The sequence below is a fragment of the Phyllopteryx taeniolatus genome, chromosome 2 (assembly GCF_024500385.1).
Source record: "Phyllopteryx taeniolatus isolate TA_2022b chromosome 2, UOR_Ptae_1.2, whole genome shotgun sequence".
NCBI lineage: Eukaryota > Metazoa > Chordata > Actinopteri > Syngnathiformes > Syngnathidae > Phyllopteryx > Phyllopteryx taeniolatus.
Genome location: NC_084503.1, coordinates 38,796,095 through 38,818,792, shown reverse-complemented (window position 1 = coordinate 38,818,792; position 22,698 = coordinate 38,796,095). Strand labels below are relative to the sequence as shown.

Genomic DNA, 22,698 nt, shown 5'->3' with positions numbered 1-22,698 from the left:
AACCACATAGGCTCTGCAACCTGAATGCTAACATACAATGGGACACTCTCCATAAACACACAGTTTAACAACTGGCATCTATGACTATGTGGCGGTGTTGTGGATATCTGAACATAAATGGTACAGCAACACATGTAGAATATATAACAATACTCACAGGCATATATTTTTATCCTCTCCAAAGAATGACTAATATTAATGCCATACTGAGAAGTCAAAAGAGGAGTTGAGCCAGTCTGTCTTTTACTGCCCCCAGACGTGCACAACCTGAGTGAGCAGCACAATTGAAGGAAAAAATGTGACAAAAACAGGTCATTCTTTTTAATTGTATTTAATTATATCATTACTGTACCGCCCCCCCTCATGTGTAATATTATACTGCTATTTGTCTCATTAGAAGACACAAATTCTTTTTTGGTTGTTGTTGTTGGGAGGCTGGCACAGATTCATGGGATTTCCATTCATTTAAATGTGGAAAGATGATTTGAAATACGAGTGTGGTCAATGAACAAATTAAACTCGTATTTCAAGTAATCATTAATTGCCACATAAATCACCAAGCTATAAATCCCCCAGATTTTTTGCAGCCATTTAACTTTAAATCTCTCTCCTGCAAAAATGACAAAAAAATTGAGTTAGCCCACTCAAGTTCCATGTGGAGGTTCAGTTATTTGAATTGTTTTGTACTTAAACTCGGTGGTGTGTGCCTGAGCAGTGTTATTTCCTTTGTCTAATTGCTGGCGTTTGTCCTCTGCAGATACAATCAGAAACTCCTTGTCGGCGTTTCGTCAGACCAGCAGGTTACCAAATAGCAAACTTGTGTACTACAATAGTGTTTCTCGGGCATGTTTAGAAACGTTTCCCTGAAGTGAGACTGGCGGTGATGAAATTGACAAGTTGTAGCCTGCGGGGGAGGGGAGGGGGGCTGCTTTCGCTCTCTCTCAACTCAGTCGCATTTTAGTCGGCGAAATGTGCTCCAAGTAGTGGCTGTCAACAACGAGGCTCCATGACAGCATCCCGTGGCTCAGAGGTGACGCGGAAAATAAATTCACCTCATTGACCATCGGATGAGTCAGTCTAACTAAGTCTAACTTTTTATTTGTATTATTTTTTTTTTTAACTTTTGAGCTTGTTTTTCTTCCTTCCAAGCAGCAAGCGGTGAGTGAAGTCAGTTAGCTTATCAGGAAATGTCACGCATCTGTTTTGCAGCTAGCTTCAACTAATGTTTCTCCACGACTGTATGACGACTTTGGCATACTAGTAATAGGACAACGACATTGGAGGCGAAACTGTGCTTGTTGACATCACTAGTATTACTGGTGAAGTGTTAGATTTTAACTCGTATAACTTTATGTCACTAGTAGCACTCAGTTGTCAACTAGTGCATGTTTTTGGCTCACTAGTAACATGATGTTGTCCTACTCAAATGCCAAAGTGAGGAGATTAGTACGTGAACATTTAGCGGTATTCATATGGAAGAAATGCTCAGTTATTTATCAGCCTTGATATCCAGCTTAATCCATGTACTAGTACGTTCTTTTTCCTCACTAGTAAGACAACTCAGAGCACTAGTAGAATGCTGGGGGCTTACGAGTAGAAGGACTGGGTCTGACTAGGAATGCATGTTTTTTTTCCTACCGCCTTCAACTACTGTATGACATTTCACCTTAAGCTGCTTATCAAGGATATCGGATAATTGAGCATTTATTCAATATTAAGGATATTCATCTTAAAGTCGATGTACTAGTACACTTTTTGTCCTCACTAGTAGGACAACTTTGACATACTAGTAGAACAACTACATTTTACTAGTGAGGCAAAACTGTGAACTAGTTGAGATCTGCAGACTACTAGTACTACTTATGAAGTGATGTATGTTAACCAGTAGAATTTTATAATGTCAGTATTAGTACTGGTGGCATGCCATTGTCAAGTAGTGCAGTTTTGTCTCACTAGTAATGAGTTGTCCTACTCATATGCCAAATTTAACCTACTATTGAGTACAAAGAGTGTACCAGTACATGGACATGGATATCAAAACTATATAGCGTAAGGTCCATGTACTAGTAAGACAACTCAGAGCTCTAGTAGAACAACTTGGGTGCACCAGTAGAACGACTGTCTTACTAGTAATGTTTTTCCCCCCACAACTGCCTTCCACTACTGTGTATGGCTTTTCTGTGCACTAGTAGGACAATTTGGGCATATTTGTAAGATAACTACATATAACTACTGAGACAAAGCAATGCACTACTTGACAACTGCATGTTAGTAGTACTACTAGTGAAGTGTTAACTAACTAGTAGTAACTAATAGGGCTGCACTATATTGGAAAAAAATGACATTGCAATTTTTTTTTAAACCTGTGATATATATTGGAATGTGGCATAATACAGGATCGGTGTTGGGAACGTTCATTTTCTATGCGAGCTAGTTCAAAGTTCAGGACACCGTTCCATAAATGAAGTAGTTCAGTTCATAGTTCATAATTCAAAATGTTGAACTAACGATTTCATAGTTCTCCCCATCCCCCAATATGCTGACGGGCTTTTAATAAAAATACTGGCATTTCATTTCCCCATTGTTGCCAACCATGCAGTCCACACTAGTAGCCAGCAGCAGCTTTCAGCCTACAAATCTCAAAAACATGAGGAAAACCTTGTTGCTTGAATGGTGTTTTTTAAAATGAGGAATTAAAACAAAAACAGCACTTCTGTTTTCAATGTGCAAACAAAAACACGCAACACAGTATGACAGGAACGATGGCGAAAGGACATTGATAACTTTGCATTCCTCGCAGCTCTGGCTGATTATATTAAAAAAATAATTAATTTACTCTTATATTACAAAACAAAACTAATTCCATATTATCACAGTGAGATCGTACAGTGTTTTATCTAAAGCATTTTAATACAAATAATAATTTTCCCAGTAATAAATGTTTACAATTATGTACTGTATTACAAAAGAACACATTTACGCAGTGTCCCTAAATGCATCTCAGCTGCCACACGCCAGCCTAGTTTCATTCTGAAGAGCGAAATAGGAAATGGAGCAGGTTTACATTCTTTTAATCTTTTGAGCATGTCCAAACAAGTCCCCCTGCTGGTCACTTTTAATATTACAGTAGATTCAATGTATATTACAGCACACCAACATCGCAGCAGACCCTGCGATGTGACTATTGCACACACGTACATCGTACACGTGTATAATGTGCATTCCTCCCCCAAGCCCCCCAAAATTGTCAAAACTCAATCATGATAATAATATATATATATATATATAGATAGATAGATAGATAGATAGATAGTAGTATAATAATAATATACACAGGTATAGGGGAAAATGAAAAAACCTTTCACATTTTATAAAAGTATGCTGCCATGTTATGAAAACGCTATACACTTTCATTCCAATATGCCACCTCCACCTAGAGGTTGTGAGGAAGGTGTACAATTTCATTCTAATATCCACCGCCACCAAGAGGTTATGAGAAAGGTGTAGCCTACAATTTCATTCTAGTATGACAGGTACTGCATACATGTACAGTTGTGCTCAGAAGTTTACATACCCTGGCAAAATTTGTGAAATATTGTTTTTTTTTTAAATACGACTGATGACTGAACAATAACCTTCATTAATTTCTTTATGGTTATGTTTGTTTAATGATAATGCTTTTCTGAAATGCTTCACAGTTTAATTTGAATCCCATTAAAATAAAATTAAATGTGTTTTGCCTAGCCCTTCATGTTTTCTTTAAAGAATTGTACTCATCTTACAAATTCTGCCTGTGTAATCAAACATATGAGCACAACTGTGTGTTTTTTAATTTACAAAATAAAAGTAGGGCTGTGATTTTCAAAATAAGAGCAAGTTAATAAAAAGAAAGTATTACGTCTTCAAATAAAGTGCTTAACTTAATTATAATTCTTTGAAAAAAACCAAACAAAATTATTATAATAATTATTATACATGAGTGTGCATTATGCACAAGAAATTACGGTAGTACGCTCTTTGTTCTCACGAGCAGTACAAATTTGGCATACTAGTAGTTAGGGATGGGTGAGTACCGATACCAGATATCGGGCCGATACCAGCCTTATTTTGAGGTATCAGGTACATGTGAACGTTGCCGAGACCAGTGACCACTATTACTTAACTCATTTCACATTAAGTCCTCCTCGCTAGGAGTTGGCGCTACACTGCGGCGGTTTGACACATCAGCAAATCATCATGTGCGTCACAATAATGTGTCATTGCGTTAATTGAAATTTTATGTTTCAAAAGTATTAGTATCGTGAGTACTCAAGAGTGAATACTCATACCGGTGTGGGTTTGAAAAAAAGTTGTATCCAGATCCCTACTAGTAGGACAACCACGTTACTAGACTAAACGGTGCACTAGTTGACATCTGTGTGTTACTACTAGGACTACTGATGAAGTGCTGTGTGTTAACCTGGATAATTTTATAATGTCACCAATGGCACACAGTTCTCAAGTGGTGCCGTTTGGCTTTTTTAGTAACATGTAGTTGTCCTTCTTGTATACAAAAGATGTCCTACTGGTGAGGACAAAGTGTACTAGTACATGGCTCTTAAGCTGAATATCAAGTATATCGAATAAATGCTGCAGCCACATGAGGACCAGCTGAGGGTCATTACTTGTTCTATTTGTTGCACTTAATTCACTTTAGTGTCAGTTTGATGTGTATTTCACAAGCAGTAGTTGGTGGTGCTGCACATTGTGCATATCCGGATTGCATCCTCTGAGCTGGAATACTGCCCAGGGCGGGTCCTTCACTTCTCCTTGTTGAAATGATTAAAGCTGTATTTTTTTTGGGGGGGGGGGGGGTTTCTCCGGCTGGCGACGTTCATAAAAAAATGCAGGAAAATCCCCTAGACTTTCTCAGATTTTCCCCAATCCATTTCAATGGAACTACTTAGCCTGCACGGAATCCGGTTCGTACAGAGAAAATGTGGCTAAACTGAACTTTAGCCCTAAAAGCTTCAATCCCTCATTAGGTACAGATGAACAATCTAATGAGATCCCGTAAGATTGATGAGGCATGAAACGTATCCAACCAGATAATACATTGGATTCATAGTTGTATGCACAATATTTTTTTGTGGGCAGTTCACAGGCCAGCAACTTTTTAACACCTCCAAGGTTTGAATGTGGGTTCTGACCTTCCTGTGTAGAGTGTGCATTTCCTCCAGGTGCTTACATTATCCCCCCAGCCCCTCCACAGTTATTCTGGATTCTTTTCACATCACAAAAACATGCCTTCTTAATTGAGCCACTGACAACTAGAGTGGTCTAACACCATTGTCATATTTAAGTGAAGAAATGAATAGAGAAAAGGCATATATGGATACACCGGTGCCTTGACATACGAGTGTAATATGTTCTGTGACCATACTTGTTTTGTAACTCAAAACACTCGTATTTTAAATCATCTTGTCCATTGAAATTAATAGAAATGCCTCACCCCAAAAGACCAAAAAAATAACCCGTTTTTTTAATGAGTAAAAATAACACTGTATTATATTGTACTTTATAAAAAGATAGAGTAACAAAATAATTAAATAGATTGTAAGAATTAAACAGTTTGTCCATCATAATTTAATGCAGCAATCCAATACATTGTGCTGCTCCTTCTAGTGTGCCCACTTTGGCCACTGAGAGGCAGTATAATACTGTCATGCGGACACAAATGAAGAAGAATACTGGTAGTACCTCGTCTTCTACTACTACAGTAAACTATTCAGTAAGATGCTGTAATATTAGTCATTGTTTTGCAGAGAATATATGTACAGTGGACCCATGCATACTTGTGGTTCAGGTCCTCCAGAGTCACCACAGAATGGTCTGCCGGAGAACCTCAGGGCTCCAGAGAAGGTTCTTATTGTTAAAGTGATTAAGCCAAAATAAAGTTCACCTGTTGTAGTGGCCTTTTCCTGACATTTTTAGACTTCCTCAAATGGCAGTGAAATGAGTTAACTATATTAAACTATCCATCCATCCATCCATTTTCTGAGCCGCTTCTCCTCACTAGGGCCGCGGGCGTGCTGGAGCCTATTCCAGCTATCATCAGGCAGGAGGCGGGGTACACCCTGAACTGGTTGCCAACCAATCGCAGGGCACATACAAACAAACAACCATTTGCACTCACAGTCACACTATCTATATATATATATAGCTGAGGCTCCCAAGGTCGATGCGGGTGCACCCTGCTTTTCACGTCAGCCTACTCAAGCCAGCCCGTATATATATATATATATATATATATATATATATGTATATGTATGTGGACTCTGGGGCTATGGCAGAAACAGAGATGGTTGGTAACCATGCACAACGTGAAAAGGCGATACACCAGTGGATGCAGAGGGGAGGGAATTGTGGGAGAATTCGACCCAAACCAGTTTCTGAGACCAGGATCGCGGGTCCTGTGAAGCGAGACATCGGAGCCCAGTCTCCACGTCCTGGTTCAGCCTCTCGGTTTGGCCGTTGGTTTCAGGATGAAACCCAGATGACAGACTGACGGTAGCACCTATGAGATTGCAAAACTCCTTCCAAAATTGCGAAATGAATTGGGGACCCCTATCAGACACCACATTCTTGGGGAAACCATGGAACTTGAAAACGTGATTAATCATTATCTCGGCAGTGTCTTTAGCTGAGGGGAGTTTGGGAAGTGCAATGAAGTGTGCCATCTTAGAAAACCTGTCAACAACTGTAAGAATGGTGGTATTGCCTTTAGAGGCTGGTAAACCTGTCACAAAGTCTACGGAAATGTCTGACCAAGGACGTTGTGGTATTGGCAGGGGTCGCAACTCCCCAGAAGGACGTTGATGAGAGGGCTTGTTAGCAGCACATACCTGGCAAGCATTGACGTAATCGATAACATCCCTCCTAACATTAGGCCACCAAAAGCGCTGTTCGACCACTGATTGCGTCTTGGCAATGCCTGGGTGACATACAGTTGGGTTCGTGTGAGCCCAGTGGATGACTCTTCCCCTTAAGGTCGGAACCACATAAAGCCTGTTTTCAGGGCAATCTTCAGGGCTGGGAGTGTTTTTCAGAGCTCCTTTAACCGCAGTTTCAATGTCCCAAACAAAAGCGGAAATGAAACATGACTTGGGCAAAATAGTCTTAGGGTCGGACAAAGAATTCTCTTCAGAGAAAATACGTGACAAAGCATCTGGCTTACCATTTTTAGAACCAGGTCGGTAGGATAACGTGAAATTAAATCTAGTGAAGAACAGAGCCCATCTAGCCTGCCTCGCATTTAATCTTTTAGCAGTCTTAATATACTCAAGGTTCTTGTGATCTGTCCATACTAAAAACGGAGTCTGTGCCCCCTCTAGCCAGTGCCTCCACTCCATCAAAGCCACCTTGACTGCCAGCAGTTCACAGTCACCTATGTCATAATTTTTCTCAGCTGGGGTCAGTTTTTTGGAGAGAAAAGCACAAGGATGTAATTTATCATCCTTGAGAGATTTCTGGGAGAGCACTGCTCCAATTCCGGCATCAGACGCATCGACTTCTACCACAAACTGCTGTTTGAGATCTGGCAAAGTAAGGATGGGAGCGGTGGTAAAGCTCGACTTAAGTTTTTGAAAAGCTGCCTGACAAAGCGGGTTCCATACAAAAGGTTTGTGTGGCGAGGTAAGATCATGCAAAGGAGAGGCTATAGAACTGAAATTTCTGATGAATTTTCTGTAGAAGTTTGCGAACCCTAAGAACCTTTGTACATCTTTGCGTGACGTGGGAGTAGGCCAATTAATAATTTCCAGAGAACCTCTCCGGTCGAGAGAGCTGTGGGCAGACAACAGCGGAGGTGGCAGGTGCCTGCATGGTGACTGCTTCACATGGAAATACCGTGGCGGTATTGGGTGTGGTGCCAACTGGTTCCTTCTCTTGAATAATTTTCATAAAAAGTTCAAACTGCGAGGCCACTTGTCTCATCATATTGTCCTGATGCCTTGACAGTCCCTCTAGATGAAGTTGGAGGGCAGCAATCTGCTCATCCTGCTTCGAGAGGAGTTGACCCTGCGCTTGAAGGGCTTTGCGCACCGGATCTGAGTCTGCTGGGTCCATGTTATGGCCAGTTCGTTCTGTCATGAACGGAACAGAGGATAGGACCCAAAAATGCACGACTCCAAAACAAATGGACAGTTTCCAAAAAGAGAGGTTTAATAGACGGGCATAGGTCGGTACACAGGCAGGCAATCCAAGAAAGGCAACAGTATCCAAAAACATGAGGCAAGGAGGCAAGGTCGATAATCGGAACAGGGTCAAGTCTTACTGAGTCTGTGACGTGGAAACAAGGAATGCTGGAACGCGACGACAAGGTACAACGAAATGGCAACGAGAGGGAATGAGACACGAGGTTAAATACAAGGGGTAATTAGGGTGAACGAGGCACAGGTGGTGAAGATGCTCACAGGAGCAGGCGTGTGTGAAACGGGGGAAGACAAAACCCGGAACACACACACACACACATGACAAACACGTTCCAAAAAAGGTGGGACAGGGTCATATTTACCACTGTGTTACATCACCTTTTCTTTTAACAACATTCAATAAACGTTTTGGGAACTGAGGACACTAATTGTCGAAGCTTTGTAGGTGGAATTCTTTCCCATTCTTTCCAAAAAAACAATTTGAAATGTGGACTCTTCGGACCACAGAACACTTTTCCACTTTTCATCAGTCCATCTTAGATGAGCTTGGGTCCAGAGAAGCCGGCAGCGTTTCTGGGTGTTGTTTATAAATGGCTTTTGCTTTTGCATAGTAGAGTTTCAAGTTGCACTTGCGGATGTAGCGCCGAACTGTATTTACTGACTTTGGTTTTTTGAAGTGTTCCTGAGCCCATGTGGTGATATCCTTTACATATTGACGTCAGTTTATGATGCAGTGCCGCCTGAGGGACCGAAGGTCATGGGCATTCAATGTTGTTTTTCGGCCTTGCCGCTTAAATGCAGTGATTTCTCCAGATTCTCTGAACCGTTTGTTGATATTATGGGCCGTAGATGAAGAAATCCCTAAATTCCTTGCAATTGTACGTTGAGGAACATTGTCCTTAAACTGTTTGACTATTTTCTCACACACTTGTTCACAAAGAGGTGAACCTCACCCCATCTTTGCTTGTGAATAACTGAGCAATTCAGGGAAGCTCCTTTTATACCCAATCATGGCACCCACCTGTTCCCAATTAGCCTGTTCACCTGTGGGATGTTCGAAACAGGTGTTTGATGAGCATTCCTCAACTTTCTCAGTCTTGTTTGCCACCTGTCCCAGCTTTTTTGGAATGTGTTGCAGCCATAAAATTCTAAGTTAATGATTATTTGCTAAAAACAATAAAGTTTATCAGTTTGAACATTAAATATCTTGTCTTTGTAGTGTATTCAATTAAATATAGGTTGAACATGATTTGCAAATCATTGTATTCTGTTTTTATTTATGTTTAACACAACATCCCAACTTCATTGGAATTGGGGTTGTATATATTAGGCCTATAATAGTGACTCTCAAAATGGTGGACCACTTGAACCAGCTCAGTTTCCTGTCATTATGTTTTTCGACTAACACGGTCAAGTGGGTAGCTAGACAAAACAATCATCAGTGGTTAATATGAGTAACACAACCTCCAAAACCTGCCATTAATGACATTAAAAACCTCATGTTAACATTCCTTTCACAGTGCTTAAAAGGAAGCAAACAAGCATGACTTTGTTTTGTTGGGCAACTCCACCTGTCAGACTGAACTTGAAAACCTAGCGTACTTATTATATTACATGCACAAACCTCTAAAATCTGAAGAGGAGATATGTATAATTGAGTCATTGCTACTGAGTTTCTGAGACATCTGGCCGCTTTGTGTCATTCCGCTATTCAGCGCTTTTGCTTTTTTGACATTCATGCCTTTGGGAATTCAATTTAACCAAATTTGGGTTATAAAGAACAATGGGCTACTTGTGTTTCTTCTACCAGCCTCAAAAGTCACAACAAGACTGCTGTAGAGTAGTGCTAGCCCAAAGAAAGGGGCTTACACTTACAGTGGATATAAAAAGGCTACATGCACCTCTTCAAATGGAATTATTTTATTATATAAAGCCAAATATCGGCGGCACGGTGGCCGACTGGTTAGAGCGTCAGCCTCACAGTTCTGAGGACCCGGGTTCAATCCCCGGCCCCGCCTGTGTGGAGTTTGCATGTTCTCCCCGTGCCTGCGTGGGTTTTCTCCGGGCACTCCGGTTTCCTCCCACATCCCAAAAACATGCATGAATTGGAGACTCTAAATTCCCCGTAGGCATGACTGTGAGTGCGAATGGTTGTTTGTTCCTATGTGCCCTGCGATTGGCTGGCAACCAGTTCAGGGTGTACCCCGCCTCCTGCCCGATGACAGCTGGGATAGGCTCCAGCACGCCCGCGACCCTAGTGAGGAGAAGCGGCTCAGAAAATGGATGGATGGATGGAAAGCCAAATATCATGTTTTGGGCCTGTTTTTTTCAGTTGGAACTGGGGCCTTAGTCAAGTTATAGGGATTTTTTAACAGTTCCAAACAAGTCACTGTTAGCAAAAACCGACAGGCTTCTGCTACAATGCAAAAGAAACTTAAATGTCAGGAAAAATCTACAACAACAACTGAACTTTAAAATGGTGACAAATGTGTGCTGACTTCCACTTAACATGAGTGGTTGTGATTGGTTAATTCTGAATGCAGGCACGTCACCAGTAATAAGAGGGCGTGGATACTTGTGCACATTCATTTTTCAGTGGGTTATTTTTGACTTCCCTTCTCAAAGTTTTTTGTTTTTTTTTCATTTGAGTTGTACAGGTCATAGGTCACAATAAATGGTAAAAAAAAAAAAAAGTTTTGAAATGATTTACCTGGCTCTTATTTTTTATACCACAAAAACCTGGCATTTAAACTTGTGTAGACTTTTTATATCCACTGTAGATGTACAGTGTGCTGTAATAGCCATTGCTGTTTATTCTGCTGGTCGTAAACACTTGAGGTTGCATGTGCAAATTGTAATCCTATTTCTTGACAGTTTACGAGTATACTGCATTACTAAATCTAACTGGCCTACAGGGAGAGACACCATTTACAGAAAACACACACTGCCTCCAACATGCTACCCAACACTGAATGAGACCGAGTTATGTACACAATAGATGCTTTTAACCTTTTACCAATTGTATTTATCTACTTCGGTAATGAGTGATAATATCATGGTTCGTCAAGGCATGTCATGGCACGCATTATTTACTGGAACGGCAGAACGTAATTTCACAGATAATGCATGATACAACTGCTCGTATGAAACTAGAGAATGCATTGTCTTTCAATGTGAATGAGCTCACTAATAGTGAACATGTGGCACTTGAATGCATCACAACAATACATTTTGTTTGCAGAATCTTTGATATGACACTTTAGCAGACACTTCATTGTACTGTAGTACATTAGACAAAATGAGGAAGCCAAATCCAGTGGAGTGCCGTCCTACACCACTGCACACTACTCACAATTATAAACAATTTCGGATACCAGACAATCAATCAAACTTTATTTGTACAAAGAAATGCAAGACAAAGCGCTTTACATTAATTAAAATATAAAAATAAAATAAACCCGCCCGCCGCTTGTCCACAAGGACACGGACACGCACACACATACAGGTTAAAAATAATACCGTTATGAGGTAAGAGGAAGAGGACAGGACCACGACCATGGCCCATCATAACTCCCAGTGCAAAGGGCTCCCCGTGAGGAAACATTGGGAACCATAGAATATTACTAAAAGATATTACCGTAATCAAACCTGAAAATGTATATGAAATGATAAAAACAAATAACAAACCTAAAAATATAAAAGCAGGATAAATTAAGATAAAATACATATTAATACAAAAAAATTTAGATAAAATAACAGTAAAATAAAAATATAAACGCTGAGATAAGTAAAAGGAAATGGGTAAAAGATACAGTAAATATGAGTTAAAAGATCAATTAAAAAGATGGGTCTTGAGCCTTGTTCTTAAATGGTGGCAGCCACATGCTGACTCCCATTTACCATTAGTTTGAAAGTGATTTGTCAATTCTAAACACAACCACATCCCCAGTTATGAAAGGGACTCTCTGATGTTTTTTTTTCCAATTGAGTTGTACAGGTTTTTTGTTGTTGTTTTTTTTAGGTCACATTGATAATAATAATGCAGGGGTGTGTAGACTTATTATATCCACTGTAATTCATCAATCCATCCATTTTCTGTAACGCTTATCTTCACTAGGGTTGCGGCCATGCTGGAGCCTATCCCAGCTATCTTTGGGTGAGAGGCGGGGTACAGCCTGAACTGGTTGCCAGCCAATCGCAGGGCACATATAAACAAACAACTGTTGGCACTCACATTCACACCTATTGGCAATTTAGAGTCTTCAATCAACCTAACATGCATGTTTTTGGGATGTGGGAGGAAACCGGAGTGCCCGGAGAAAACCCACGGAGGCACAGGGAGAACATGCAATCTCCACAAAGGCGGGTATGGGATTTGAACCCAAGTCCTCAGAACTGTGAGGCAGATGTGCTAACCAGTCGTCCACTGTGCCGTCCACTGTAATTCATCACCTTTAAATATTAGTCTTTGACAGCAGATTTGGTGGAGGAAAAAACATTTAACAGTCATTCAGGTGGAATGAGTTGTAGTGATTTGTGGTTAATAAGCATCGGTAGCGCTTTTGGGATACAAGGAAGGGGCACTAATGAAAGATGAAAAGCAACAGGATGTGGTGAAATTTAACTAATTATCTGATTTGGGTGCTCAAAGATCAAAATATGTATGTGTTGTAATAGTACCGGCAGTTTTCTAAGCAACTAATTTACGTTACTATACATTAGTTAATATGGAAACTCTGATTCAACTGGAGCTTAGGAACTTGCAAGTAATAGAATGATTATCAAATCATTCGATCAACAATAGGTAGTTAATGGTATCCATCCATCAAGAAGATAAAAATCTTTAGCCTGAATAGAAACGTGATTAAAAACTGTGTGCAGCATTACAAGTTTTATTAACTGGTAAACGTGACAAAAAAACAAAAAAACAATGTTCTGTGAATTATTTTTTTTTAAAAAGGCAGTCCTGGTGGTCTTGGTCCATGGACATAATCATGCTAGTATCAGCTGTTAGCAATCAATGAGTGAATTCACCATGCATCTTGGTTACGCAAAAGGACCTTAAGCTGCTTATGGCTCGACATGAAAGGATCAGTGGGGGGCTCATGGTCAAAGAATGTCAGGCTTGTTTGAATGCTTTTTTGCACACTGGTCATATGACACACGCACGCGTTCTTTTGGCTGGAATTAGTTAACCAACTGTGTAAAAATGTGACGTTCGCTAAATCAAATTAGAGTGCCTCCGCCATGTGGAGCCTTGACAACTATGGCGAACCGCACTGAGCGTTTTTTCTACATGACGTCTCTTTAAGAACATCAGTCAGCATCATCATCAATAAACATTAGCAGCTATACATGCCCATTCTATAACACTGTTTGACTCATGATGTGGTATGTTTTGGATCACAAGCTGTTCATTTCCTTTTCCATACTTTTATCTTGCCATCATTGACTTTGGCTTCATATGTCCAAAGACTCAGATTCCAGAGTCTTGGTTTTTCCAATCTTTTATGGCTTGGAGGGGACCACTATCATCATTGTAACAGTCATCATGGGACTGTTGTTGATATGACTGGCCATTGTGCTCTTGTTTCTTCCTCATCACTCAACCCCTCTATCCTGTTTTCTCTCTTTTTCGACCCTGTCCCTTTTTTTTCTGTCTCTCCATCTCAGCCCAGTTGGCCGAGACAGGCTACGTCGCCAAGTACTTGCTCATGTGGGATTTGGTTAAACTACAAGTGAGCCATTTTACGTGTTTTTCAAGATACCAGCTGTCGTTTGGACAATTTTGTTTGTTTTGTTTTGAAAATTCCAGATAATTCAGCCCACTTCACAACAAGCAGCAGTTTGTATTCAAAAGAAGAGACTTCAAACAGTTTGTTTGTTTTACTTCTGTCAAACTCAACATAAGGGAAAGTGAATTACACATTGTCTATTTAAAACAACCACAGTACCTTTGTGTTTAAGTCCGCTAACTTAACATAGCTTGCTAACACGTAACAGGAAAAGCGATAGACGGCCTAACGATGCATCATATCACATTGATGAGCATTTATGTGACGGTGTTTACAAAGCTTTAAGAATGGTTATTTGAATACAAACAGTGCAGCAACCCATGTAGACAGACAATACAACAATACTTACAGGCATATAAAAAACAAACCAAAAAACAGCTGATATTATTGCATCTTACTTAATCATTTACAGTAGTGGTGAAACTTTTCTTTGCTTCTGTGTGCATGAATGTATTATACTGCACCCCGGTGCCCACGTTTCTCACACCAGAAGGAGACTGGAATGGCTTAATTGCAGTTCCATTCTTTTCAGTGGGGAAATATGTGTGAGTGTTACAAGCGTGGTCACGGAACAAATTAAGCTTGCATCTCAAGGCACCACTGTAGACTTAATGTATGATGTGTGAAGTGCCTTGAGATACCTTCGCTGGCACTGTTTTAATAAAATTTACTTGACTTCTTCCTGTGCAAGATTTGCACCTTATTGCAACAAATGTTTGCTGTTGATCCGGTTTTACTTTTAAAAGTGTTCCTGTAGTCGTTATTGTATGACTAAATGATGATTTTGTGTGTGTTGTAGGAATTCATCTCTCACTATGTCTGATGGGGAATATGATTACCTCATTAAGTTCCTAGCGCTGGGTGACTCTGGCGTGGGAAAGACCAGTTTCCTCTACCAGTACACTGATGGCAAGTTCAACTCCAAGTTCATCACCACAGTGGGAATTGACTTCAGAGAAAAACGAGTGGTAAGCTGCTCCTTTCCTTTAGAATTTGAAAGGATATTCAGGTCATTTCTATATGTAGTGCAAGATATCTCATTCAAACATCGACCTTTAACAAGTATTTACTTTAGTTTTATTACTTCTCATTTTGTTATCAGCTTCTGCTTTTGGAGCAAGCAGACCGTTAAAGATCTATCTATCTATCCACAGTGCTCTACATAAATTAGTACACCCCAACCGGCCCAACATATTTGTTGGAAAACTTTGCGTTTCCTTACAGGATCAAGTAGGGCTGCAAGTAATTATTATTTTAGTAATCGATTAATCTGCTGATTATTTTTTATCAATGAATTGGATGATTTGTTTTTTCTATCTTCTTATTTAAAAGAAGATATTATTTCACCTTATCGTGGTGGAGGGGTTTGTGTGTCCCAATGAACCTAGGAGCTAAGTTGTTTGGGGCTCTATGCCCCTGGCAGGGTCACCCATGACAAACAGGTCCGAGGTGAGGGACCAGACAAAGCACGGCTCAAAGACCCCCTTATGATGACGACAAACAATGGACTTCGTTTTGCGGATGCGGGTCACCGGGGCACCCCACTGGAGCCAGGCCTTGTGGTGGGGCTCGAAGGCGAGCGCCTGGTGGCCGGGCCTGCACCCATGGGGCCCGGCCGGGCACAGCCCGAGAGGGTAACGTGGGTCCCCCTTCCCATGGGCTCACCACCTCTGGGAGGGGCCATTGGGGTCGGGTGCAGTGTGAGCTGGGCGGTGGCTGAAGGCGGGGACCTTGGCGATCTGATCCCTGGCTACAGAAGCTGGCTCTAGGGACGTGGAATGTCACCTCTCTGGCAGGGAAGGAGCCCGAGCTGGTGTGTGAGGTCGAGAAGTTCCGACTAGATATAGTCGGACTCGCCTCCACACACAGCTTGGGCTCTGGTACCAGTCCTCTCGAGAGGAGTTGGACTCTCTTACACTCTGGAGTTGCCCACGGTGAGAGGCGCCGAGCAGGTCTGGGTATACTTATTGCTCCCTGGCTTGGCGCCTGTACGTTGGGGTTCACCCCGGTGGACGGGAGGGTAGCCTCCCTCCGCCTTCGGGTGGACTGTTGTTTGTGCCTATGCACCAAACAGCAGTTCAGAGTACCCACCCTTTTTGGAGTTCTTGGAGGGGGTGCTGGAGAGCGCTCCCGCTGGGGACTCTATTGTTCTGCTGGAGGATTTCAATGCTCACGTGGGCAATGACAGTGAGACCAGGAAGGGCGTGATTGGTAGGAACGCACCCCCCCCCCCCCCCCCCCCCCCCCCCGATCAGAACCCGAGCCTTGTTCTGTTATTGGACTTCTGTGCTCGTCACGGATTGTCCATAACGAACACCATGTTCAAGCATAAGGGTGTCCACACGTGCACTTGGCACCAGGACACCCGAGGTCGCCGTTCGATGATCGACTTTGTGGTCATGTCATCGGACTTGCGGCCGCATGTCTTGGACACTCGGGTGAAGAGAGGTGGTGGTGAGTTGGCTCCGATGGTGGGGGAAGATGCCGGTCCGACGTGGCAGGCACAAACGCATTGTGTGGGTCCGCTGGGAACGTCTGGCAGAATCCCCTGTCAGAAGGAGTTTCAACTCCCACCTCCGGAAGAACTTCACTTAAGTCTCGGGGGAGGCGCGGGACATCGAGTCCGAGTGGACCATGTTCTGCGCCTCCATTACTGAGGCGGCCGACCGGAGCTGTGGCCGTAAGGTTGTCGGTGCCTGTCGTGGCGGAAATCGCCGAACGCGTTGGTGGACACCAACAGTGTGGGATACCGTCAAGCTGAAGAAGGAGTCCTATCGGGCCTTTTTGGCCTGTGGGACCCCTGAGGCAGCTGATGGGTACTGGCTGGACAAGCGGAATACAGCTCTGTTGGTCGCTGAAACAAAAACTCGGGTATGGGAGGAGTTCGGTGAGGCCATGGAGAAAGACTTCCGGACGGCTTCGAGGAAATTCTGGTCCACCATCCGGCGTCTCAGGAGAGCAAAGCAGTGCACCACCAACACTGTGTATAGTGGGGATGGTGCGCTGCTGACCTCGACTCGGGACGTTGTGAGTCGGTGGGGAGAATACTTCGAAGACCTCCTCAATTCCACCGGCACGCCTTCGCATGAGGAAGCAGAGTCTGGGGTCTCTGAGGCGGGCTCTCCTATCTCCGGGGTTGAGGTCACCAAGGTGGTTAAAAAGCTCCTCGGTGGCAAGGCCCCAGGGGGTGAATGAGATTCGCCCGGAGTTCCTAAAGGCTCTGGATGTCGTGGGGCTGTCCTGGTTGACACGCCTCTGCAACATCGCGTGGACATCGGGGACAGTGCCTCTGGATTGGCAGACTGGGGTGGTGGTCCCCCTTTTTAAGAAGGGGGACCGGAGGGTGTGTTCCAACTACAGGGGGATCACACTCATCAGCCTCCCTGGTAAGGTCTATTCAGGGGTGCTGGAGAGGAGGGTCCGCCGGGAAGTCGAATCTCAGATTCAGGAGGAGCAGTGTGGTTTTCGTACTGGCCGTGGAACAGTGGACCAGCTCTACACCCTCGGCAGGATCCTCGAGGGTGCATGGGAGTTCGCCCACCCAGTCTACATGTGTTTTGTGGACTTGTAGAAGGCGTTCGACCGTGTCCCTTGGGAAGTCCTGTGAAGGGTGCTTCGGGAGTATGGGGTACTGAACCCCCTGATACGGGCTGTTCGGTCCCTGTATGACCGGCGTCAGAGTTTGGTTCACATATCCGGCAGTAAGTCGGACTCGTTTCCGGTGAGGGTTGGACTCCGCCAAGGCTGCCCTTTGTTAGCGATTCTGTTCATAACTTTTATGGACAGAATTTCTCGGCGCTGCCGAGGCGTAGAGGGGGTCCGGTTTGGTGGCCTCAGTATTGCATCTCTGCTTTTTGCAGATGATGTGGTTCTGTTGGCTTCATCAAGCCGTGACCTCCAACTCTCACTGGAGCAGTTCACAGCTGAGTGTGAAGCGGCTGGGATGAGAATCAGCACCTTCTAATCTGAGACCATGGTCCTCAGTCGGAAAAGGGTGGCGTGCCCTCTCCAGGTCGGGGATGAGATCCTGCCCCAAGTGGAGGAGTTCAAGTATCTTGGGGTCTTGTTCACGAGTGAGGGAAGAATGGAACGGGAGATCGACAGGCGGATCGGTGCAGCGTCCGCAGTGATCCGGACTTTGTATCGGTCCATTGTGGTAAAGAAGGCGCTAAACCGAAAGGCTAAGCTCTCAATTTACCGGTCGATCTACGTTCCTACCCTCACCCATGATCACGAGCTGTGGGTCGTGACCGAAAGAACAAGATCCCGGATGCAAGCGGCCGAAATGAGTTTCCTCCGCAGGGCGTCCGGGCTGTCCCTTAGATAGAGAGTGAGAAGCTCGGTCATCCGGGATGATCTCAGAATAGGGTCGCTGGTCCTCCACATCGAGAGGAGCCAGATGAGGTGGCTGGGGCATCTGATTCGGATGCCTACCGGACGCCTCCCCAGTGAGGTGTTCCGGGCACGTCCCACCGGGAGGAGACCCCGGGGACGACCCAGGACACGCTGGAGAGACTACGTCCTTCGGCTGGCCTGGGAACGCCTCGGGATCCCCCGGGACAAATCTGAGAATATTTACTGTTGAGAGGCTGAAATTCTGATGATTTTGATAATTTTGAGTTAAACAAGGTCTCTAAATGATGAATTGATTATGAAAAGAGTTGCTGATTAGTTTGATAATCAATTTGTTGTCGATTAATCGGTTGATTGTTGAACCCCAGGCGTCTCAAAATAATTTTTGTTGCTGGCCACATTGTACTTACGGTTTTCCTCGGAGGGCTGTTATGACTGTGGAACCATAAAAGTTTTTAATTGCCTCATCATATAATTATATAGACTCGACCAATTGATGGATAGCCAGTTTTGAAATCAGAAGTCAAGAATATTAGTTTGTTCAACTATTGTTCAAGTGACTGTGAAAAGGGGTTTGGTTAAAAAAACAATTCTTGCAACATCTTAACCTTATTATTTATTACGTATGACAATTTGAAATTTTGGTACAAACCTTAGCAAGAATCATGGAGCTTCATGCACATCATTTGCTTTCGCAAGCCACATAAAATGATGTGGTGGGCCGGATCTGCCTCCCGGGCCTTGAGTTTGACACCTGTGCTCTAGAATCAATATTTTCTATGGCATAGCATACTACAAAATACTTCTACAAATGTGAGCCATTGATTTGTCAATGTGCACACACAAAAATGTCTGTTGCAATGTGACAAAATGTGTAAACACCAATGCTTAATTCTTGATTTAAAAAAGGTAATTCAAAAGAATTTAACCATGGCATAGCATACTACAAAATACTTCTACAAATGTGAGCCATTGATTTGTCAATGTGCACACACAAAAATGTCTGTTGCAATGTGACAAAATGTGTAAACACCAATGCTTAATTCTTGATTTAAAAAAGGTAATTCAAAAGAATTTAACCATAGTGATATTCTTAAAATTCTTCTCGTGTTCACTGAGCAATGTGTAAAAAATATACTGTATAAGATATGAGTGTTGTTTCCTGTTTATCTGTACATTCTTAGAGCTATCCTGTGATTTCCTAAGGCCATGGGACTCAGGTTTTACGTGCATTCCAACACTCATGTCAATTGGAAAAATGACTCATGTTGTTAAATGGCAGGCGGCAACCAACCTACCATCAGTAAACACCTGAGCAGCGCTAATATTTACTTTCTTAAATGCTACCGTCCTCCATCTTCCACAATGAATCACTTGCGTGACCAAATGTCCATTGTTTCTTACCACAGTCTTACAAAGATTTCAAATTCTTAGACAGCTGTATGACAAAATGTTTAACCACAACAAAATAAATATTCACTTCAGAGCAAAGTAAAATAGGCCCCTTGTTGATTGTTTTTTTCCAAGTGTAAACAAACATTATTGTGTTAATCCTTGATTTTCTTCAGCCATAATTAAGCAGAATGAGACATTAAAAAAAGATGGCCGGGCTCATCTGGATCCTGTTAACACTGCTGCCATGTAATTAAGCATGTACTGTACTCGATTGTACCAACACTCTTTAAGTGAGATTGTTTTTATAGGCGTAATGTGTGTTTTCAACAGACATACAATTCCACTGGTCCTGATGGGTCCTCAGGTCGAAGACAAAAGATCCACATGCAGCTGTGGGACACTGCAGGACAGGAGAGGTAGTCTATCTTATAATTTCATAGCTACTGTAACACTTCATCGTCTCATCAATCAATCACAATTTTTTTGCTTTTTTAAAAAAAAATCCCTTCTTCCTGTCAGGTTTCGGAGTTTGACCACTGCATTCTTTAGGGATGCGATGGGTTTCATCCTCTTGTTTGACCTCACAAATGAACAAAGTTTCCTCAACGTACGAAACTGGATGAGTAGGTCCTTTTACTGTTGCACTTAATGTACAATACGAGTGAAGATTATGTTGATTATATATTTCAGCATTATAAAATTCTCAGGGAGTAATGAAGAAGGAATACAGTGCAATTGCTGCTGACATCATACAATATGGAATTCAACTGAAACTTTAGAGTTCAAATGCTGGTATCATTTTGTATCTCTTTCCCCACTGTCAGCAAGCTCATATATTTTTTTATTTCGCATTTCGAACTCATTGACGTTAACACTGAACAGTCTGTATTTTACAATTCTATGTCACCAGATAGAACACATTAGTTCCATTTGCTAAATTGTTTTGAAAATGTGAGTAAATTCCAGATACATTTTGGTTCTCTGAGATTGGCATAAATATTCTTTCTTTCAGGCCAGTTACAGGTTCATGCCTACTGTGAGAATCCAGATGTGATTCTGTGCGGCAACAAATGTGACCTGGACGATCAGCGAGCCGTGAGTGAGGAAGAACCCCGAGAGCTGGCAGAGAAGTACGGGTAGGTGCCACCCGCCCACCAAGCCTCCCTGAAATGTTTGTCAAGGAGGCAGAGGCCAACTTGTTTGCCCAAGTCAGTGAAAAGAGAGTCAAGCTAAATTGGCCCTCCTGGAAAAAAAAATCAATATTTGTCTACATGTGTAAAGTATCCTGCTCTGCTCAACTGTACTGAAAGGCAAATAGTCCAATGGAGGAACGCTGCATGCAGTGTTTTCAAAGGCTTCTTGGGAAGATTAGTGAGTGAAGTTATCTAAGAAGGGCAGTGGCACGTATTGTGAACAAATACAGTTGAGTTTGTATTTTTTTTTGTCCATCTCCATATTATTGTTCCTGTTAATCCAAAGATGACATGCCTTGCTTTGCTACCCGACAGGATCCCTTACTTTGAGACAAGCGCGGCGAACGGACAGAATGTCAACCAGGCCGTGGACGTGCTGCTTGACCTCATCATGAAAAGGATGGAACGATGCGTGGACAAGTCCTGGATCCCGGACGGCACCTTCCGAACGAACGGTCACAACAACCCAGACTTGGCAGAGGCCTCAGAAAGGAGCAAATGTGCATGTTAAGGTGGCGGAGGGGAGGAGTCATTTAAATACACTGGGCCTGTTTAAAATAGGAAATCATGGTATCTGTTTAAGTTCAAATATGCAAATTGGCTCCCCCCGTGAACCTGCTGATTGACGATACACTTTTTCTGACACTGTATGTCACTTATGTGCCTTTTGAGTCATAGATGGACATTTGTCATTTCTTTGCTTAGGGTGGTGGATATTTATTTACCACAATTCTGAAAGGTCCAATTGGGACATATTTTCATGTATAAACATCATAATACAGCAAAGTAAGTTATAAATATGCAATTTAAATCCTGAAGTATGTCCTGCTGGTATACTTCTGGGAAGGTTTGTTCTACTGAATTTCATCGTAATGCTGCAATTAAGATCTTTGACTTCAGTATTTATTAGATGGTCAATGTATATTGAAATTGAATGTATACACTTGTGCCATGTTGTTAACATCTCAACATATACACTTATATGATTTCAATTCAAATAGTTTATTTCCATTGTTATAGATAACACAAGAGCATCTCTCAGACTTGGCTAGCTGCAAGTGCTGCAATTAAGATCTTTGACTTCAGTATTTATTAGATGGTCAATGTATATTGAAAATGAATGTATACACTTGTGCCAAGTTGTTAACATCTCAACATATACACTTATATGATTTCAATTCAAATAGTTTATTTCCATTGTTATAGATAACACAAGAGCATCTCTCAGACTTGGCTAGCCAAATACGGTATGTGCAATAATAAATTGATTATGGAATTTAATTATTTGGCATCATTAATGTTCATAGCAATAAGAAGCTGGCCTTTATGTAATACAGAAGTATTGAGAAATACAATACGCCTATTATGTCAAAAGAAACAGAAAATCCATTTTCATTTTTCCATTTTCCTCCGTTGATCTGAGGTCAGGTCGCGGAGGCAGCAGCCTCAGCAGGGAAGCCAAGACTTCCCTCTCCCCAGCCACATCCTCCCGCTCTTCCGAGGGGATCCCGAGGCGTTCCCAGGCCAGCCGAGAGATATACCGTAGTCTCTCCAGCGTGTCCTGGGTCGTCCCCGTGGTATCCTCCCGGTGGGGCGTGCCCAGAACACCTCACCAGGGAGGCGTCCAGGAGACATCCTCGGCTGCTTGTATCCGGGATCTTGTTCTTTCAGTCACGACCCACAGCTCGTGACCATAGGTGAGGGTAGGAACGTAGATTGACCGGTAAATCGAGAGCTTCGGCTCCTTCTTCACCACAACGGACCGATACA

At 42.6% G+C, this 22,698-nt stretch overlaps 1 protein-coding gene across 1 annotated transcript; it reads left to right on the top strand.

Moving 5' to 3' along the window:
• Positions 1 to 804: 804 nt before the first annotated feature.
• On the top strand, positions 805 to 22,209 carry rab27a (RAB27A, member RAS oncogene family). Its single transcript, XM_061766169.1, has 6 exons — positions 805 to 1,158; positions 14,787 to 14,955; positions 20,066 to 20,151; positions 20,255 to 20,358; positions 20,748 to 20,871; positions 21,244 to 22,209. The coding sequence occupies exons 2-6, from the start codon at positions 14,803 to 14,805 to the stop codon at positions 21,437 to 21,439; spliced, it is 663 nt and encodes a 220-aa protein (XP_061622153.1). The 5' UTR covers positions 805 to 1,158; positions 14,787 to 14,802; the 3' UTR covers positions 21,440 to 22,209.
• Positions 22,210 to 22,698: the final 489 nt, after the last annotated feature.

Bases quoted from the DNA above. Each gene is read 5' to 3' on its own strand.
- rab27a (XM_061766169.1), top strand. From the start codon at position 14,803: ATGTCTGATGGGGAATATGATTACCTCATTAAGTTCCTAGCGCTGGGT. The intron at 20,152-20,254 runs GTAGTCTATCTT...TCTTCCTGTCAG, and splicing joins GACACTGCAGGACAGGAGAG to GTTTCGGAGTTTGACCACTG. The intron at 20,359-20,747 runs GTAGGTCCTTTT...TCTTTCTTTCAG, and splicing joins CAACGTACGAAACTGGATGA to GCCAGTTACAGGTTCATGCC.